The following is a 21,036-nucleotide window of genomic DNA, read 5'->3' on the forward strand; positions in this document are numbered from 1 at the left end:
GATTTGAACAGAAGTGTCATACCTGTGTGGGTGTGGGGAGAACTCCCTGTGAACAATTAGTTGGTAATGTTAAGTGACAATACTAACCACTAAAACACAGGTGCATTGCAGTCTTGGAAACAATGTGAAAAGAAAGAGAATACGAGATTTTGAAGATTGAATTAGCCGCGCTATGGCGCGCCACATGAACTAAATACCAGTTACTTTCAGTTGTATAAATGAATGTGAGTCTGTTCGAATGAATTCATGAATTCATGAAATGATGTGAGTCTCTTTGTGTTAATGAATGAATTGTCAGTGGGTGCTCTTTAAAAAGACAGTGTCAGATTATTTATTTCCTTGTTTTCATCACTACCAGAAAATCTGCAGGGTGTGCAATGGATCTGGTTATCATGGTCGTGGGTATGTACTGATTTGTGATCAATACAATCATTGCGAGGGGCAGAGGAAGGGAAAGTAAGTATGATATGCACTCCATTGAACAGCTTTTAATCACAGGTTAGAAACAGGAAAACTGCATTTCTGTAGGAAACTGCCCAGAAAATCACACAAATGTAACTATATGTAGTGTGTTACTATATGTAATATACTACTATATGTAATATGCTACTATATGTAGTGTGTTACTATATGTAATATACTACTATATGTAATATGCTACCACTATATTTAATATGCTACTACTATATGTAGTGTGTTACTATATGTAATATGCTACTATATATATATAATTTTTTTTTGTCATTTAGCAGACGCTCTTATCCAGAGCGACTGACAGGAGCAATTAGGGTTAAGTGCCTTGCTCAAGGGCACATCGACAGATTTTTCACCTAGACGGCTCGGGGATTAGAACCAGCGACCTTTCGGTTACTGGCACAACGCTGTTAACCACTAAGCTACCTGCTGCCCCATATATGTAATGTGCTACTAAATGCTTACTTAGGAAATAGCTGTAGTACAGTGTTTGTATTGCAGTCGTTTCCTTATTTCCTATCAGACACTTGGGTGGCTTGCTTGAAATTTTCTCCGGACGTTTTTTCTCTGCAGCTGCGACCTTTGTGATGGCCAAGGGTCAAAAGAGTGTGAGACCTGTCATGGGCAACGACAGATTTTGGTCTACATCAACCTCAAGGTGAAATGGTGAGTGGTGTTGCTGGCTCAGCATTGTTCAACTAAATAACAGTATGACTGCCTTTACACAGGCAGCCAAATTCTGATCTTTTGCCCAATTATTGGCAAAAAAAGCTGATCTGATTGGTCAAAAGACCAATTAGTGGAAAAAGATCAGAATTGGTCTGCCTGTGTAAACTCAGCCTCTGTGTCATACAGTGGATCCAGTAGATCCATCAACTTTCTCTGCTTCCCTTGTATGAGTAACTAGGAGATGTATTTATTGTTTATCTTCTACTTTCACTTGATTTCCTCTATTTCTGAATCCACACTGACTAGGACTAATAATCCTGAAAACTATGTCGGGAACAGTCCAGTGGTTTACAAATGGCCATGGGCAGGATATGTTTAAGGACTCTCAGTACATGGTAAAACTCTCACTATCTGTAAGTCGCTCTGGATAAGAGCATGTGCTAAAATGACTAAAATGTAAATATGGTAAAACTCTCAGTACATGATCAAACTTTCAGTACATGGTCAAAATCTCAGTACATGGTAAAACTCTCAGTACATGGTAAAACTCTCAGTACATGGTAATATGCCATATTTATGGGAATATGACATTTCTGGGATTAATTTATAATGGACTAAATAGAGGATTACATGATGTAGCAGGAAATTAAAATATTTGATCATGCCTTGTTATGTACATGAGGCAATACGTTATTCCTATCATTTCATAATGGCACGCATATACCCTCGTTCATGTAGGTTCACCCAGTGATGGGTTTCCCAGACCTTAATGTGATGCGTGCTGCAGAGCGCCTAGTGAGGGAGCACCAAGCCAAGTTCTCTCAAGACATCAGCATTCTACAACAGGTAGACTGTTTCGTTTCTTTCCACCTCATTATTCAAATTACAGCAACTCATTTTTCACATAAAGTATCTAATTACACTGGAGGAATGTTTATACATTTGCTTGTTCCAAGATGAAAAACATCAATAAAATAAACCAATCCCATGACATTAAGGGAACCCTATTTTCCTCTCTCGCACTCTCTCTCTGCAGCGCCAGACCATCGAGATAATTCATATCACCAAGGTGACCTACAAGTGGAAGGGAGACACACATTTCCTTTGTCTATGGGAATGAGTTTAAAGCCAGTGCTGATGACTATACAGATACCTGGTGCTGCACAATACTTTAATGTGTGGCCCTGTACGGCTCAGTCGGTAGAGCATGACGCTTGCAACACCAGGATTGTTAGTTCGAACCCCCCATATGTAAAAAAATAATAGTACTTGCATGACTGTACATCGCTGTGGATAAAAGTGGCTGGTGTAATGGATGGCTTTGATTATATTGAATATGTCTGTCTTCCACAGGGAAGGTGATTGTATGGTAGTTTATTGTTTGCTAAACTTGATAGTAATTCAACTTATGCAGTGAATGCTTTGGATATTGTATTTTCCACTTTAGAAGTATATGCTCGACTCCCGTGGTCATCCGTACACTAAGCGCTATGTACAGTGCATTCGGAAAGTATTCAGACCCCTTCACTTTTACCACATGTATATAAGGTATTTTTTTTTAATTTTTTTTTGTAATACATTTGCAAACATAAAAATAAATCTGTTTTCGCTTTGTCATTATGGGGTATGGTGTGTAGATTGATGAGGGGAACATTTTAATTTAATCCATTTTAGAATAAGGCTGTAACAAAATGTGGAAAAAGTGAAGGTGTCTGAATACTTTCCGAATGCACTGTATGCAGTAGGAAGTAGCTTATATAGGCTCCTGAGTGGCGCAGTGGTCTAAGGCACTGCATCACTGTGCCACTAGAGATCCTGGTTCGAATCCAGGCTCTGTCGCAGCCGGCCGCGACCGGGAGACTCATGGGCGGCGCACAATTGGCCCAGCGTCGTCCAGGGTAGGGGAGGGAATGGCCGGCAGGGATGTAGCTCAGTTGATAGAGCATGGCGTTTGCAACGTCAGGGTTGTGGGTTCGATTCCCACGGGTTGCCAGTATAAAAAAAAAAAAAAGGTATTCACTAACTGTAAGTCGCTCTGGATAAGAGCGTCTGCTAAATGACGTAAATGTAAATGTTATAAACTGTACATTACTCAAGTGTTATAGCGATTGTGTATAAATGGGGTCTGATTGTTGGAGTGTGCCCCTGGCTGTCCTAAGAATTGTGCCATCTGGTTTGCTTAATATAAGGAATTAGATTTATAGCATTTACTTTAACTTTTGATACTTAAGTACATTTTAAACCAGATACTTGTAGACTTTTACTAAAGTAATATTTTACTGGGTGACTTTCACTTTTACTTGAGCCATTTTCTTTAAGGTTTCTTTACTTTAACTCAAGTATGACAAATGAGTACTTTCTCCACCTCTGGACAGATACTCTTTCTGGATCAGCACATCTTTGTTGTGTCACAATATTACATCCTACATTATGCATAAGTAACTACTTTTAATCAGATATAGCTGAAGATGGAGACAAGTGTACAAGTCATTGATGTGTAATTCCTTCCACAATTCACAGTCACTTTGTGATGCCAACCATTAGGTATTTGCCAACCAGAAACACAATTCATCTTTGTTTTTTAATCTAAATTATTGATGGTGCCGGCTGTTGTTCTTCAGAAACATGGATTTCCAAAGCCAACATGATCTTGGAGTGCCTTGATCTCACAAAGAACTGCCTCTTTCTGTAGGTTCAACTGTGAAATAAAAGTAAATTACTTCATTAAATGCATATACATATAGATAACATTGTTTTGAAACAATTCAGAGAGGACCAACCTTCAGGGCATATTTATAGGACTGCTCTGCCTCAAGTCTTCTGCCCGTCTGAAACACAACCACGCAGCACATGCACACACACTTGAGGGTTAATACACATGGATTTCACCTGAACTATTTGTTTGTGTCAAAACCCTCAGTACACGGCCCTAAAGGAGCCAATTCTCTTCTGGCCCCCTTCACACACGATATACTGTACTGTCCTATAGCACTCAGTCCCACATTACAAGATCTCTTCACATCTCCTCAACCATTCCTGGGTGAAGTGACAACAGAGATCCTTTCATTATATATGTAATTCTATGGTAGTGACATCATACGGTTTGGATCATAGAAACAGAATCCATAGAAAGGGCTTGAAACCTCTAACCCTGGCAATCTGGCTGGCCATCATTGACTTGAATGGAGAGGACCGTTTTATGAATTCTATTTCTATGGACTGGACGCTCACCTGCAGAGAAACTAGAGACAGGTAACCCCACACCTCCGCGTTCCCGTTGTTCAGGGTGTTGGCCTCTGTCAGTGCATCCTCTGCTTCAGTCAGCTCCCCTAGCTATGTGTGGGCACGTACACGTACACACACACACACACAATCATTGCAACTAAGAATTTATTCCTAATTCCTAACTAGCCTGGTTAAATAAAGGTTAAATAAATAAAAATACACACACACACACAAATATTGCCTTGATACGTAATCAAAAAGAGTGGTATCATTTGAGAAGAGTAGATATGGTATTTTTACCCGGTAACAGGCAATCCCTAGTCCCAGCCAGGTGAGGCAGGAGGGGGTGCTCTTGCAGGCGCGCAGGTAAGTCATTTTCGCCCTCTGAAACTTAAGTGTCAATACATAAAGGGTTCAATTCAATCATGTTGGCACACATAGGTAGGTAGGAGCTGGAGACGTACACCTGATTGGTTGACGAAGTGCAGAGTCAGACTAAAAACAACAAATCTCCCACACGCCTAGTGATTCTTAATTACAGGGCGTTATTTAGAGTGTGTAACTTTAATATTTTTTACTTTTTAGAATAATGTATTGTTCTCCACCAAAACAACTATCAACTCCTGAACATTCCCCAGTAGTAAATAAAGAGTTCTCAGGTCACAGGTGAGGTGTGTGTGTGTAGCCCTCACCCCCCCTGTCCTGTCCATCTCACCTCCCCTTCCTGCAGGTAGATGGATCCCAGCCGCAGGTAGATGGGGTGTGTGTCTGTGGCATCCGTCACAAAGTCCAGGGTCCTCTCGTAACACTCCTGGGCCTTCCCAAACTCCCCAGTCATGTGGTGTATGTGCCCAAACAACGCCCATACATCTGGGTCCTATACGTGTCCAGAATATACATCTGGGTCCTATACGTGTCCAGAATATAAATCTGGGTCCTATACGTGTCCAGAATATACATCTGGGTCCTATACGTGTCCAGAATATAAATCTGGGTCCTATACGTGTCCAGAATATACATCTGGGTCCTATAAGTGTCTTGGTGGTCCTCTGTAGCTCAGCTGGTAGAGCACGGCGCTTGTAACGCCAAGGTAGTGGGTTCGATCCCCGGGACCACCCATACACACAAAAAAAAATGGATGCACGCATGACTATAAGTCGCTTTGGATAAAAGCGTCTGCTAAATGGCATATTATTATTATTATTATTATTGAATATACAATATAGCAATCAGGTCCTGTGTGGATCACTTAGTCAGAGCATGGTGTTAATAACACCAAGGTTGTGGGTTCAATTCCTGCAGGGATCACACTCTGCTAATGTGCTAGCCATTTGATTCCTGTATGGAATAATATATAAATTTAGAAGCATCAGATTATCATCAGATTGCTGCAAAACCAATTTCCCTTTCAAACAATAAAGTCAAAAGTTTAACTTGAAGGGCCAGACACAGATTAAACCTAGTTCAATTGAGAATTTCCATTGAGCATGATTTTTACTCCTGGACCAGGCTTAATTTGTGTCTGGGAAACGGGCTGGAAACGTCTGTTGGCGCTACCTGAAAGCTGTCGTTGAGCGCCTCCTTCAGGCTGGACTCGGCACTGCTGTACTCTGCCCTGAGCAGCTGCAGGCGGGCCAGGGCCAGGTGGTAGGAGCTGCTCAGACCCCCCTCTGGACACAAGAGCTCCTGGGCCAGCGCTCTCTGGGCCATCTGTGGGCAAAGGGTCAGAATTGGACAAGATTAGTTACATACGCACAATAAACCACATGGATCATCAGAGTCTCTTATCATCTCATCTGTAGCAAACACAGGACACAGAGGGAAGGCTGCCAGATATGTATCAGGAGTGATGCATAAATGCACACACACAATGTAAACAATGCACACACACACACACACACACACACACACACACACAATGTAAACAATGCAAACACACAACCAGAAGGGGTCAGACACAAATAAAAGGTGAGATTCAGAGCTGAGATCAGCGCCACGCAACTCTTACTTTTGATACAGAGCTATAGTGGCTTACCAGTCTAACATTCTGTATGGGTTTTTCACTCACTATCTTCTGTTGGATTGGGCCATGGTTTAGTGTATAAACATCAATAGGCTTCTATACAGCATGTGTGTCTAGTAGCTGAGTGTGTGTGTGTTGCTGACCTGTAGTGCGTTGTTCTGCAGCAGGAACTGCACTGTCTCCATATAGATTGTGGTGTTTAGTCTGGTGGGGGTTGCTAGATGTCGCATGGCGCTAGGTTCAGCCTCAGCACCTCCCTTGTATCCCTCCCCAGGCTTGCTGCCCTGGCAGCTCTGAGACCCGGTCACCACACTGGCTTCTGTGTCTCCCTCCACGTCTACATCCAACAAAAGTAGATCAGAGAAATGAGTTCGACCTCTTGCACAACAACACCTCACACTCACGAAGCATGGTCTTGGTTGAGCAAGGCCGACAATACTTCTAGTGTCAGGCAGGGTGGCCACTGCACGTTGCTCGATTTGGCACTCGGTTAACCAGCTAGCGATACTGTATCTGCTTAGTGCTCACCTGGCTTGATGGTGAGCGACTCACAGCTCGCCACCTCCTGCTCCTCCTCCCCCAGGGCTGGTGGCTCCACCCCTGTCTCCACCCTGCAGGGTGGGGTGACCACCAGGGCTGCCCTCAGCTGCTTGGTGGCCTCCAGGAAGGCCATCTCTGTCTGGATGGAGTTCTCCTGGCCCTCATTGAACAGGCCTGACCAGCGACCACACATAATGAGACCCAAACAGAACAAATACAGTCACCACCATTGGACTCTGCACATTTTTTGGAATTGACTCCCAATTGAAGAATCAGAATCGACTCCCAATATTTCTAAAGTCATACAGCCCTATTACCACACATTATTCTAGTATTGTAACACTGTATAAGTATTATGCCGTGTCATTAGAAAGTGCCAGGCATTTCCTTGTATTGAATTCTTGGGATTAGATGATGTTTGCTGACAAATGAAAGTAAGATGTCTGTTTGTGGTTGTGATTAATAGAGGCGTTTCCAGCCTGGTCCTAGATCAGTTTGTGCTGTAGAGTCAACTCCTAGGGTTGTTGTTACAAACATACAGTATCTGGGACCAGGTTAGCATCTCCCTCCCTGGCTCTCATCTCTTACCAAACAGAGTCCAGGCCACCACATTGGACGGGTCCACACACGTGGCTCCCTCAAAGAATGTCTCTGCCTCCTCGAGGCGTCCACCCATCTCTGCCAGGATACCACACATAAGCAAACTGCAGACAGACAGAGAATATCCAGAATATCGTTCAGTTAAACTTTATGTAATTCATTTATTTGCTCATAAAAGAAACAACATAAAAAAAATAAAAAAGATTGTGCAGGGGTGAAAAACCCCAGAAAGGGCTTGTAGGAGGGTCCTTGCCCTCATCCCATGAGAGGTATACATGCAAATGACAAGTTCCTGGTTTCACTGGATATAAGTTTTAAGTATGGACCTCTATTCCCCTAGCCTGGTTAAACCAGACTGAATGCTGAACCAGGTTACTATCCCCCTCCCTATTACCTGGGCAGGTGTGTCTGCTCCATGGACACAGCGTAGTGGAAGCACTCCTCAGCCTTCTGGTAGTCAGCCGTCAGCATGTAGAACACCCCGTAGTCAAACCAGTGGGCTGGGTCGCTACGGTCACGGGTCAGCTGCTGCACAAACAAACCAAGCTCACTAAAAGGGTGAAATGTCCATTGTTATGATGTTTTGTCCCTCCCGTCACAACTAAAGGTCCAATGGTTGAAAACATTCAAGAGCTTTTTCACAGGCACACTAGTGACGGCAGCACAAGGGTGTGGTGCAGACAGTGTAACTACTCAGAATGTGATTAAGTTGAGTGCTTCAGCACCTCGCTTCGCCCAAACTGATCCCCTCAAACACTCAGTTTACCTCCTGGTAGTACTGGGCAGCTAGCTGGTAGTCCCCGTTGAGTTGGGCCTCCTTGGCAAAATGGATGAGCTGGGCACAGTCCACCAGGGGGCGAGGTTGAGTCTCCTGGGCATCCACTGACAATGTCTGGAGAGAGAAGAAGAGCAAGGCTGTTACGTATTTTTTTGTGATAGATTTTGTGGACACAAACGTTTAATTAATTAATGTTTCAACAAATATAGAAAATTACAAACAGAGCCCCATAAGGGATAGTTACGAAAACCCAACCCTAAGCAACAGTGACTAGAGTCTGGTTTCAACTATGGAAGAGGAACTACGTCATTACCTACGTCGATAAGAAAAATAAAAACAATCTGGGGACTCTCCCAACAAACCAAAGTTTACAGGCAAAACCTTTGCAGTGGTTTTAGTTAAGGTAGATGATGTAAACTAGCCACTTGCGAAATGCACTCATTAAAACAATTACCTCTGCGTGATCTCCATCTAGCTAGCTACTATTTTGTATTTTATTAAAGCGGATAAAGTAGTGACGTAGTTCCTCTATGCCAAAAGAGTCCATCATTGAAACCAGACCCTAGTCATGTTTTTGCCTGTGTTCGTGTTTAAGGGTCTGCACAAGGGAAGGGAAAAGGGAAGAACAGAATATGCGGAAATCCATGTAAAGAAAGAGCTGGGCATGTACACTACCAGTCAAAAGTTTGGACACACCAACTCATTCAAGGGTTTTTCTTTATTTGTACTATTTTTTATATTGTAGAATAATAGTGAAGATATCAAAACTATGAAATAACATATATGGAATCATGTAGTAACCAAAAAAGTGTTAAATTTGATTGCCAAGAGTGTGCAAAGCTGTCATCAAGGCATTCTCTCAACCAGCTTCAGAGGTAGTTACCTGCAATGCATTTCAATTAACTGGTGTGCCTTCTTAAAAGTTAATTTATGGAACTTCTTTCCTTCTTAATGCATTTGAGCCAATCAGTTGTGTTGTGACAAGGTAGATAGCCCTATTTGGTAAAAGACCAAGTCCATATTGTGGCAAGAACAGCTCAAATAAGCAAAGAGAAACGACAGTCCATCATTACTTTAAGACATGAAGGTCAGTCAATACGGAACATTGTGCAGCGCTATGATGAACATCAAGCGCTATGATGAAACTGGATCTCACAAGGACCACCACAGGAATGGAAGACCCAGAGTTACCTCTGCTGCAGAGGATAAGTTCATTAGAGTTACCAGCCTCAGAAATTGCAGCCCAAATAAATGCTTCACAGAGTTCAAGTCACAGACACATCTCAACATCAATTGTTCAGAGGGGACTGTGTGAATCAGGCCTTCATGGTCGAATTGCTGCAAAGAAACCATTACTAAAGGACACCAATAAGAAGAAGAGACCTGCTTGGGCCAAGAAACATGAGCAATGGACATTAGACCGGTGGAAATGTCTCCTTTGGTCTGGAGTCCAAATTGGAGATTTTTGGTTCCAACCGCCGTGTCTTTGTGAGACGCGGTGTGGGTGAATGGATGATCTCTGCATGTGTAGTTCCCATCGTAAAGCATGGTGTAGGAGGTGTTATGGTGTGGGGGTGCTTTGCTGGTGACACTGTCTGTGATTTATTTAGAATTCAAGGCACACTTAACCAGCATGGCTACCACAGCATTCTGCAGCAATACGCCATCCCATCTGGTTTGGGCTTAGTGGGACTATCATTTGTTTTTCAACAGGACAATGACCCAACACACCTCCAGGCTGTGTAAGGGCTATTCTACCAAGAAGGAGAGTGATGGAGTGCTGCATCAGATGACCTGGCCTCCACAATTCCCCAACCTCAACCCAATTGAGATGGTTTGGGATGAGTCGGACGGCAGAGTGAAGGAAAAGCAGCCAACAAGTGCTCAGCATATGTGGGAATTCCTTCAAGACTGTTGGAAAAGCATTCCAGGTGAAGCTGGTTGAGAGAATGCCAAGAGAGTGCAAAGCTGTCATCAAGGCAAAGGGTGGCTATTTGAAGAATCTCAATATAAAATATATTTTTGGTTACTACATGATTCCATATGTGTTATTTCATAGTTTTGATGTCTTCACTATTATTCTACAATGTAGAAAATAGTAAAAATAAAGAAAAACCCTTGAATGAGTAGGTGTGACCAAACTTTTGACTGCTACTGTAAATGTATGTATGGTGGGACTGGGAAGGGTGAGCACGGGTGTGTGTGCGCAATGTGCATGCATTCCTGCGCTGGTGTGTGTGTGGACGTGTTTAACTATACTTGTGGGGATTTTGCATGTGTCTTGCCTTATTGAGGGCGATGTGCATCTCGTCCACCAGGAACACATAGAGCTGGCTGAGGAAGGCCTGCAGCTGCTCAGGATCTGAGAAGGCCTCGGTCCGCAGCATCTTCTCTCTCACGATACGCACCACAGAGTACTGACCATGACATGGCAGCAGAAACATCACCAGAGAGTACTAACCATGACATGGCAGCAGAAACATCACCACAGAGTACTAACCATGACATGGCAGCAGAAACATCACCACAGAGTACTGTCCATGACATGGCAGCAGGAACATCACCACAGAGTACTGCCATGACATGGCAGCAGAAACATCACCACAGAGTACTGCCATGACATGGCAGCAGAAACATCGCCACAGATGTATATTGTTAGTCTTATTATACATCCCACTTCTGAGATTCTATGAAAAACAATTGTTTATGAATAACATACAAGGGGAAACATCTGACACCGTTGGATTGTCTTCTCAAAAAGACTTAAAAAGGGACAACGGAGCTAGCCTGGTCCAATTTGGCAAGACAGCACAAACAGATCTGGGACCAGGATACTAGGGATCCAGTTGATCCTTCTCTAAATCTATAATACATTGTAAGGAACCAGCCTCAGATGAGAAGAACAACAAGCAGACTGGCTTGTTTACCAGACTTTAGGAGATAAGCACCAGCTGGCTACTGGTTAGCCCTGACCCCACTGTCTAAAAGCAGCTATTAAGCCCTCATGCAACTGTCATTCTCAACATTTTCCTTTACCCATTTCCCTAACCAGGATCATATTCATTAGGGTACACCATAGCAAAATGTTTTGCAACGGAAAACAAAAACAACTGTTTCTTAAGTTCAGGTAGTCTCTCCCTGTTTCAGTCAGTCAGTTCAGGTAGTCTCTCCCTGTTTCAGTCAGTCAGTTCAGGTAGTCTCTCCCTGTTTCAGTCAGTCAGTTCAGGTAGTTTCTCCCTGTTTCAGTCAGTCAGTTCAGGTAGTCTCTCCCTGTTTCAGCCAGTCAGTTCAGGTAGTCTCTCCCTGTTTCAGTCAGTCAGTTCAGGTAGTCTCTCCCTGTTTCAGTCAGTCAGTTCAGGTAGTCTCTCCCTGTTTCAGTCAGTCAGTTCAGGTAGTCTCTCCCTGTTTCAGTCAGTCAGTTCAGGTAGTCTCTCCCTGTTTCAGTCAGTCAGTTCAGGTAGTCTCTCCCTGTTTCAGTCAGTCAGTTCAGGTAGTCTCTCCCTGTTTCAGTCAGTCAGTTCAGGTAGTCTCTCCCTGTTTCAGTCAGTCAGTTCAAGTAGTCTCTCCCTGTTTCAGTCAGTCAGTTCAGGTAGTCTCTCCCTGTTTCAGTCAGTCAGTTCAGGTAGTCTCTCCCTGTTTCAGTCAGTCAGTTCAGGTAGTCTCTCCCTGTTTCAGTCAGTCAGTTCAGGTAGTCTCTCCCTGTTTCAGCCAGTCAGTTCAGGTAGTCTCTCCCTGTTTCAGCCAGTCAGTTCTGGTAGTCTCTCCCTGTTTCAGTCAGTCAGTTCAGGTAGTCTCTCCCTGTTTCAGTCAGTCAGTTCAGGTAGTCTCTCCCTGTTTCAGTCAGTCAGTTCAGGTAGTCTCTCCCTGTTTCAGTCAGTCAGTTCAGGTAGTCTCTCCCTGTTTCAGTCAGTCAGTTCAGGTAGTCTCTCCCTGTTTCAGTCAGTCAGTTTTTGTTGGTGGCTAATAAATGCGACCCAGCCCTTTCTCACCTTAATCTGCTCCTTGAAAGCAAAGTACTTCCCAGAATAGTTGAGTTCTCCCAGGAGCTTGGTCTTGCGCTGCTCCTGGCTGGTTGGGTCCAGAGGCTTCTCCCCGGGCAGGAAGGCAGGCCCGAACAGCTGCTGGTACTGCTCCAACACCTGGCCTGCCACACTGGCTATCTGGGCCTGGTACTCCTGCACAGCCTGGTACAGCAGGATAGAAGGAAGGAAGTAGGGAAGCAAGGAAGGAAGTAATGGCTAAAAATATACTTGTTTTCAAACAATTATGACATTTGGCAACGACTTACATTCCCAGAGCCCGTTATAAGGTTAAGTGTGACGTTGGTTTGGGATGTGCTGGACTGCAGGAGACAGCAGCTATCATCACTGGAAACCACTGGCATTTTATGCCTCTACTTACCTTTGACTGTGTACACAAATCTAGATTATGGCCACAAGATGACAATCACTCAGAGTGAATGTAATGATTGAGGGAAGTGTAATCATCAGACCATGTTATTGGATTGCATTTGTGGAATGTGTGTGTGTGATGGTTTACTCTCTCTGCTCCAGCAGGTCTGCGAGGCAAGGGAGCTCTAGCAGGTATCAGCTCCATCACCCTTTCAACAGAAATGCATAGAAAACGTGGTAAACCATAAAACAATGTTACAACAACGTTACTAGGATATTACTACAACTGCTACATCTTTTCAAACAAACCATCCCTTTTTCTTCCCATTCTAATCTATACTACTGCAGTACTTCCACTCAATTACTTCAGACTTAAATGTTTATCTCTGAGGCCATTCCACATATTTGATTAAAGTTGAACAAACGTCACGTTACCTTTTGGCTAACTCTTCCGGTGATCTCTTTGGCACCAGCGACTTCTCAAAAGCGATTTCAATGATGATGTAGGTTCTGGAATCTGCATACATCTAAGTTCAAGGTTCAAGTTAATTTGCCATATGCAATAGATTCATTGGAAATGGTACACAGAGATGATAGGTACTTCCTATAGAGGGCGGAAGGTACCCTTGGGGATAAGAGCGTTGGGCCAGTAACCGAAAGGTCGCTAGTTCGACTAGGTGAAAAATGTCCATGTGCCCTTGAGCAAGGCACTTCACCCTAATTGCTCCTGTAAGTCGCTCTGGATAAGAGCGTCTGCTAAATGACTACATTATAAAATGTATACATGACCCCTAGATTTGATATTGTTTATTGGTTCACAGAACCCCAACTCACCTGGCCCTCTATGTTCACTTGTTGCTGCTGTTCAGGTTCAACCAGCGTCACACTATCAGTGCCAACGGGTGCCGACTTCCCCTGTGTCCCGGGCTGAAATAAAACAAATCACTATCTCCTTCTCTCCCACCAAGCAAGGGAAACAAGCACAGTATACTTCTCTTCTAGTTCACTCTTTACGAGTTAGAATATTGCCATGAGACATTGCAGAAAGACGAAGTTGGAAATACACAATAGTAAACCACCTGTTTTCAAATGATACCCTGGTTCAACCATGCTACAGTTCAAAACAGTTATTAAACAGTTATTTTCTAGGTGTATGTGGGCATGTGTAGGCAACACTTCTAGGCAACGCTTGTGTATGAACCATGAATAAGAGGGGGTTGTTTGTGTGGATGGATTCATGTACCTGTACGTACCTGTGCATGCCTGCATGTATGTGTACTATATGAACATGTATGTGTACTTTGTGCACTTTGTGTTTGTGTATCCGTGGGCATGCTTGTGTGAGTGTGTGTGTGTGCACTTGTGGAAGCATGCGTGTGTGGGTGCGTGCCTGTGTGTAGGAGCGTGTTATTTGTCTGGCCGTGCCAGATGCTCAGTTGGTGGGGTGGCTGTGTACATGTGTGTGTGTTTACGTGTATGTGTGTGTATGCAAATGAATGTGTGTGTGTGTGTGTTCGCCGCTCCTTCTGCTGATGGACCACGGGGGGCTGTAGTGAGGGGCCAGATGAGCTAACAGCTAACGAGATGATTCACCGCTCTCTGACGAAGCTGGCAAGCTGCTGCCATTAACGCTAATTGCTTTGGGAAGCGCTCCTGTTGCTGCCGACCCACAATTAAATCAGAGAGGAAATCAGGGTCTCTGATCTAAGATGCTCTGTGGGAGACCGCAGCTGGCCTATCAACAGGATGTCACTGAATGCTATTGAGACCTTTTACAAAGAAGTCATATCCTGGCTCTATCTCATTTTGTTTTTCTGCGATTCCTTGCATCCTATCTCCTTGCCTCCTTCTCAACCATATTGGAGGAGAAGGTCAAAGGTCCCTCCCGTCTCACCTTGTTCTCCAATGTGTTCTGAGACAGAGGCGAGGAGAGAGGGTTCTAGGCATCAAGGAAAGATGAATCGAGAAAGAGGCACTGTCTGAGACGCAGAGCCCCATCATGGTCAAAAAGGCAGTAAGCCAGTCACTCACCCTTTTGGGCGATTCCTTGGTGTCCTTCCCGCCCTTGTGGCCGCCGTCGAACATCTTACTAGGGGCCGCCTTACAGGAGCCTACGGAGGAGAGGGCCCTACCTCGGCCCTGGGTGGCCGAAGCCCTGATACTCTCTCTCAGGACACTGATGTTTCTCTTAGCCTATCAAACACAATACAAGGGTCATGTTCATTAGGGCACACCGTAACAAATCTTTTTGCAACGGTAAACGAAAATGACGGTTCTTATTGGACCAAGTCCATGTAATCGTCCCTCCTATTTCAGTCCGTTTTGTTCCGTTTGTCGCCTTATGAACATGACCCAGGTCACACATAATAACACCAGATAATCACTCAGCAGGGGGTGGTTTGGTTCCATGTTTCCAAGGTAATGCCAAAACTCACATTCAGCACCTCAGGTGGAGCACGAGAGCATTAGAGCACATCACAGGAGGTTGATGGCACCTTCATTGGGGAGGGCGGGCTCGCGGTAATGGCTGGAGCGGAATCAGTGGAATGGTATCAAATACATCAAATATGGTTTGATGCCATTCCATTTGCTCCGTTCCGGCCATTATTATGAGCCGTCCTCCACTCAGCAGCCTCCACTGGAGCACATTAGAGTGATCCTATTGGCTTCAAGGGTGTAATGAGAGAGGGATGAGACCGAGAGATAACAATTAACAATCCAAACTATGGCACAACAAGCCAATTAGCAATGAGTAATAACGATACCCGCAGGGATACAGTGCTGGCACAGCTGTGAAATAATAAAAGATGTGTCAAATGTGAGTTGTGGTTAACTGATGTATCTCATATTTCCACATTTGTTATTTACTGCGCTAACACAAACTATTTGTTTTAAGATTGTAATAACTTGGACCATCAACTGTTTTGATTCTCTATTTTAGGACACTTGAGGGTATCATAGAAAAATGTTTTAAGGGCAATAAAGTGTTATCTATCTACATAGGAAATGTACTAAAACAAACCAAATGTCCTCAGCAGCATGATACTTTGAACGAAACTCCAACTGACAGAGAGAGAGAGCGACAAGGACATGAAAACTGGCACGGAATGGAATGATGATAATCTGCTGTGTCTCAGAATGAATTAGTCAACATGGCTGCATCTGTTCTGGTAGTCTGTTCTGCAAGTCTGTTTCATTTCTCCACTCATTTCAGTCTCACACACACACACAACTAAAGCAGTTCTGTAATAATCATGAGTGACAAATTAGTGTTGACCGTTCCTCCACTCCTCCCACTGCCAGCCTATCTCACCTTAGCCTTGCAATACCAAACCTGTCAACACCATATTCTAAAGAAACCTTGAATGGCTGTAGTCGAAGATACTCTCACCTTGACCAGTAGGTCAGAGTCGTAGAAGGGGTAAAGCCGGTATGCCCCACGGATACGCCTTGCCCCGGGGTACAACAGGGGCGCCATGTCCACGTATGCAACTCCATGGAAGGAGAGTTGGGTCTCATCCTCACCCTGTTGAACAGACACACCCACACACACACAGACAGACAAATACAAAGGCAGTTCAAACAATCATTAGTAAGGATATTAATAATAATGGCCATGAGTGATTTAATCAGATCCTGTACAGGAGAAATTCAGTGTCTTACTCCCTTGTCTTTGCCAGCCTTCCCTCCCTTAGTGGCTCCAACCTGTGGTGACCTCATGACCTCTACTGGCCACAGTCTGCTCTCTGCTATCCTACGGGTCAGACTGAGAGAGGAGGATAAAACATAGATAAAGAATTCAATTAAATTCCATTAAATTCAATAAAACGTTATTGTTCCCAAAGGGCAATTTGGTAGTTGGCTTATATAAGTCAACTTTTTTCAATTAAATAAAAACTTTATTGAGGATACTGTAGCTTCATACCCTCTCTATATAAAGTACCAGTCAAAAGTTTGGACACACCTACTTATTCAAGGGTTTTTCTTTATTTTTTTAACTATTTTCTACATTGTAGAATAATAGTGAAGACATCAGAACTATGAAATAAGACATATGGAATCATGTAGTAACCAAAAAAGTGTTAAACAAATCAAAATATATTTTTAAGTAGTCACCCTTTGCCTTGATGACAGCTTTGCACACTCTTGGCATTCTCTCAACCAGCTTAATGAGGTAGTCACCTGGAATGCATTTCAATTAACAGGTGTGTCTTGTTAAAAGTCAATTTGTGGAATTTATTTCCTTCTTAATGCGTTTGAGCCAATCAGTTGTGTTGTGACAAGGTAGGGGTGGTATACAGAAGATAGCCCTATTTGGTAAAATACAAAGTCCATATTATGGCAAAAACAGCTCAAATAAGCAAAGAAAACCGACAGTCCATCATTACTTTAAGACATGAAGGTCAGTCAATATGGATAATTTCAAGAACTTTTAAAATGTCTTCCTAGTGCAGTCGCAAAAACCATCAAGCGCTATGATGAAACTGGCTCTCATGAGGACCGCCACAGGAAAGGAAGACCCAGAGTTACCTCTGCTGCAGAGGATAAGTTAATTAGAGTTAACTGCACCTCAGATTGCAGCCCAAATAAATGCTTCACAGAGTTAAAGTAACAGACATGTCAACATCAACTGTTCAGAGGAGACTGCGTGAATCAGGCCTTCATGGTCGAATTGCTGAAAATAAACCACTACTAAAGGACAATAAGAAGAGACTTGTTTGGGCCAAGAAACACGAGCAATGGACATTAGACCGGTGGAAATCTGTCGAAATTTTAGATTTTTGGTTAGAACAACCATGTCTTTGTGTGACGCAGAGTAGGTGAACGGATGATCTCCGCCTGTGTGGTTCCCACCGTGAAGCATGGAGGAGGAGGTGTGGGGGTGCTTTGCTGGTGACACTGACCGTGATTTATTTAGAATTCAAGGCACACTTAACCAGCATGGCTACCGCAGCATTCTGCAGCGATCCGCCATCCAATCTGGTTTGCGCTTAGTGGGACTGTAATTTGTTTTTCCACAGGACAATTACCCAAAACACACCTCCAGGATGGATTGCTGCATCAGATGACTTGGCCTCCACAATCAACTGACCTCAACCCAATTTAGATGGTTTGGGATGAGTTGGACTGCAGAGTGAAGGAAAAGCAGCCAACAAGTGCTCAGCATATGTGGGAACTCCTTCAAGACTGTTGGAAAAGCATTCCTCATTAAGCTGGTTGAAAGAATGCCAAGAGTGTGTAAAGCTGTCATCAAGGCAAAGGGTGGCTACTTTGAAGAATCTCAAATATATTTTGATTTGTTTAACACTTTCTTGGTCACTACATGATTCCATATGTGTTATTTCATAGTTTTGATGTCTTCACTATTATTCTACAATGTAGAAAATAATAAAAATAAAGAAAAACCCTTGAATGAGTAGGTGTGTCCAATCTTTTGACTGGTACTGTATATTTGTTACAGATAAAATCCAAGATGTGTGTGTTTAAAAGCAGGATTCAATAGAAGCAGATCATTTGCAGTGAGGTGGTGTGGTGTATCTGTCTCACCAGGCTGCACCATCTGCATCCAGAAAGCAACGACGCTCTGTGTCCCAGCTCACTCTCTTCTTATTGGTCTCCGCTTCATTCCGGAAATCCCTGTCCTGGAAAACACAGGAAGAGATGAAGGGAAGAGGTCCATACATTACACATAATGTATTGGTCAAACCACTGAGAGGGCAAACAACATTGACTCAATGACAATAATTGAAAATACGACAGAACAATAAAAACATTGTATTCATTTCGTATTAACGTGAGATCATGCAGCAGTACTAGAGATGGTTTACCTACCATAATACTAGAGTACAAGTAGGCTAGAGTACCTCTATGCTGGTGAGATCCCCATCCTCCATCTCAATGGGCTCTGCCTCTATGGAGACACCTGGTATGAATTGAGCTCCAGAAGCCAACAGGGGACCCAGGGGCCACTTCCTGGGTCTTCCCATGGGTTCAATCTCCCCGCCCACTTTCAGCAGCCCATTGGAGAACAACAGAACCTGCTCTTTCTGGGGGGAAACAAGAAATGTGTCAGGTATAAGTTAAAGTTAAATGTCATATGACATTAGGGATTGTGGGTTCATCTATGTGTGTGTATTATATCCTTGAATTACTGTCAATAGTTCAAAGTTGATAACATTTCCACAGTAAAAATGCTTTAGTGCATTAGCATGGGACTTGGTCTGTACTATTCCAGTGTGATCGTGAACTGGGGCGGCAGGTAGCTTAGTGGTTAAGAGCGTTGTGCCAGTAACCGAAAGGTTGCTGGTTCTAATCCCCGAGCCGACTAGGTGAAAAATCTGTCGATGTGCCCTTGAGCAAGGCACTTAACCCTAATTGCTCCTGTAAGTCGCTCTGGATAAGAGCGTCTGCTAAATGACTAAAATGTAAATGTAACTAACCTATAGAGTTGTCATTCTATTCAATAGCAAATATTTGCCAAAATCCATGAGAAGAAGAGGAATTTCACTTTACTTCCTGTATTGACTCAATTGAAATGGAATTGACCCCAACCCTGATGGCAACATAGGTATTTTATCTCTCACCTCTGCAGTGAGGGGAACCTGCAGGGCAGCCACATAGCTGCAGGGAGGACCAGATCCAGAGACAGGGTTCCACACCTCCGGTACAGAGTAAGCTGTCTCCACAGTAACCTTCAGCAGGTTGGATTCAGACAGCTGGACGCCGGATAGCAGAGGCTCGGGAACACAGACGGTCACGTCTAGAGATGGCTGGGTGCCAGGCAGAGAGGAGGGGGATGTCAATTACAAACAAACATAGAGTACACACACACACACAAACACACAGTCACGTATGAACACACACACAAACACACAGTCAGGTATGAACACACACACACACAAACCCACAGTCACGTATGAACACACACACAAACCCACAGTCACATATGAACACACACACACACAAACACACAGTCACGTATGAACAAACACACAGTCAGGCATGAACACACACACAAACACACAGTCACATATGAACACACTCACACACACACACACACACACACTCACACGAAGACACACAAAGTCTCTCGTGCTGGTTAGTCTTTACTCGTACCTTACAGCTGCCCTCCTGTGAGGCTGCATCCGCAGGTGAGCCAGGGGTTGGATGAAGTAGCACAGTGGATGAGAAGCTGACCTGACCTATTGAGGGTGAGAGAGAGAGGAATCAATTTAAATTTAAATTTTAACCATGAGTGAGGTTTTTTTGTCCCCGGAAGGTATTAAGTTAGATGGATACTTGATTGGATCTAATGTGTTGGTCTCTCACCATGCAAGAGAGGTATCAAGTCCACTATAGCTTGCCCTATAACTGCAGTCTTCTCCTCCTTCTGCTTCTTCTCCTTGGGAAGGATCTCAATCACTGTCACTAAATGACAACAACAACACAACAGAGAGGATTAATGTGATAAGCAACCGTCAATTGGTGAACGAGTGAGACACGGTACAATGAGGATATCGATCAATCCTCAAGATGAATAGTGGCTATAACATCTGAAATAGGCAGCATACATCATAATAATGGATTAGTTGGTAGTAGCTCACATATGACAGGTTTGTGTGCCATGTCATCTAATGTGTGGCCAGCATCTGAGCACTCAAAGCTGCAGGTGAAGTTGTAATCCACGCCCTGATCCACAGCAGCATCTAGCTTCTGGGAATCTCCCAGCATGATGCCATTGAACTCAGCCCTCACATAGTTCAGGAGGGACTCAGCCTTGTTGCCCCTCTGGAAGTGAAAAAGAGACACCATTTTGTTTGAGGTGTAATTATTATAATACTAACGTTAGCTAGCTAGCTAACTGAATTTGATCAATGGAGCTCAGTCACTGTCGGGGGTGCACATTTTTGTCATAGCCTAACACACCTGATTCAACTGATCAATTAAGTTAGTCATCAAACTCTTGATTAACTGAATCAGTTGTGCTTCCTGAGCTAGGACAAAACAGTGCACAACTATGGATCCCCAGAACCCGAGCATTTAAAACACCGAGTTAGCCATTTGCAAGCTGCTACTACTGACCTTTCTTATTATACCTCAGTGATACTACTGCAAAGCAGATAGGGATGCAAGCTTACCAGGTTATTTCCACGTAGTACAGTTATTTTCACGGGTACTGCTTTGTCTCCCGCACCACGAAATTGTTCCATTATGGTTTTGTAAATCAGAGTGAGTAAAAGTCAAATGTTTGTTGATTGTTCCGATAACTATAATTTCCCCCATGCACTGCAGCAGGTGAATACACCAGTGTCCCCGTTTCCATAGTAGCGAGTCTG

At 43.6% G+C, this 21,036-nt stretch overlaps 1 protein-coding gene across 1 annotated transcript; it reads right to left on the reverse strand.

Moving 5' to 3' along the window:
• Positions 1–3,760: 3,760 nt before the first annotated feature.
• LOC311103600 (cilia- and flagella-associated protein 70-like) lies at positions 3,761–20,910 on the reverse strand (the record flags this gene model as incomplete). Its single annotated transcript, XM_084145195.1, has 26 exons — positions 3,761–3,841; positions 3,924–3,971; positions 4,375–4,476; positions 4,669–4,758; positions 5,084–5,245; positions 5,926–6,078; positions 6,535–6,728; positions 6,920–7,105; positions 7,520–7,635; positions 7,926–8,059; positions 8,298–8,423; positions 10,595–10,726; positions 12,299–12,493; positions 12,849–12,909; positions 13,136–13,227; positions 13,535–13,627; positions 14,732–14,893; positions 16,092–16,226; positions 16,364–16,466; positions 18,248–18,342; positions 18,565–18,747; positions 19,285–19,470; positions 19,817–19,902; positions 20,030–20,128; positions 20,305–20,488; positions 20,839–20,910. 26 exons carry the CDS (start codon positions 20,908–20,910, stop codon positions 3,761–3,763), a joined length of 3,270 nt encoding a protein of 1,089 aa, XP_084001321.1.
• Between the last annotated feature and the right edge of the window lie 126 nt (positions 20,911–21,036).

Source organism: Coregonus lavaretus (genome assembly GCF_964263955.1).
Source record: "Coregonus lavaretus genome assembly, chromosome: 28".
Lineage (NCBI taxonomy): Eukaryota > Metazoa > Chordata > Actinopteri > Salmoniformes > Salmonidae > Coregonus > Coregonus lavaretus.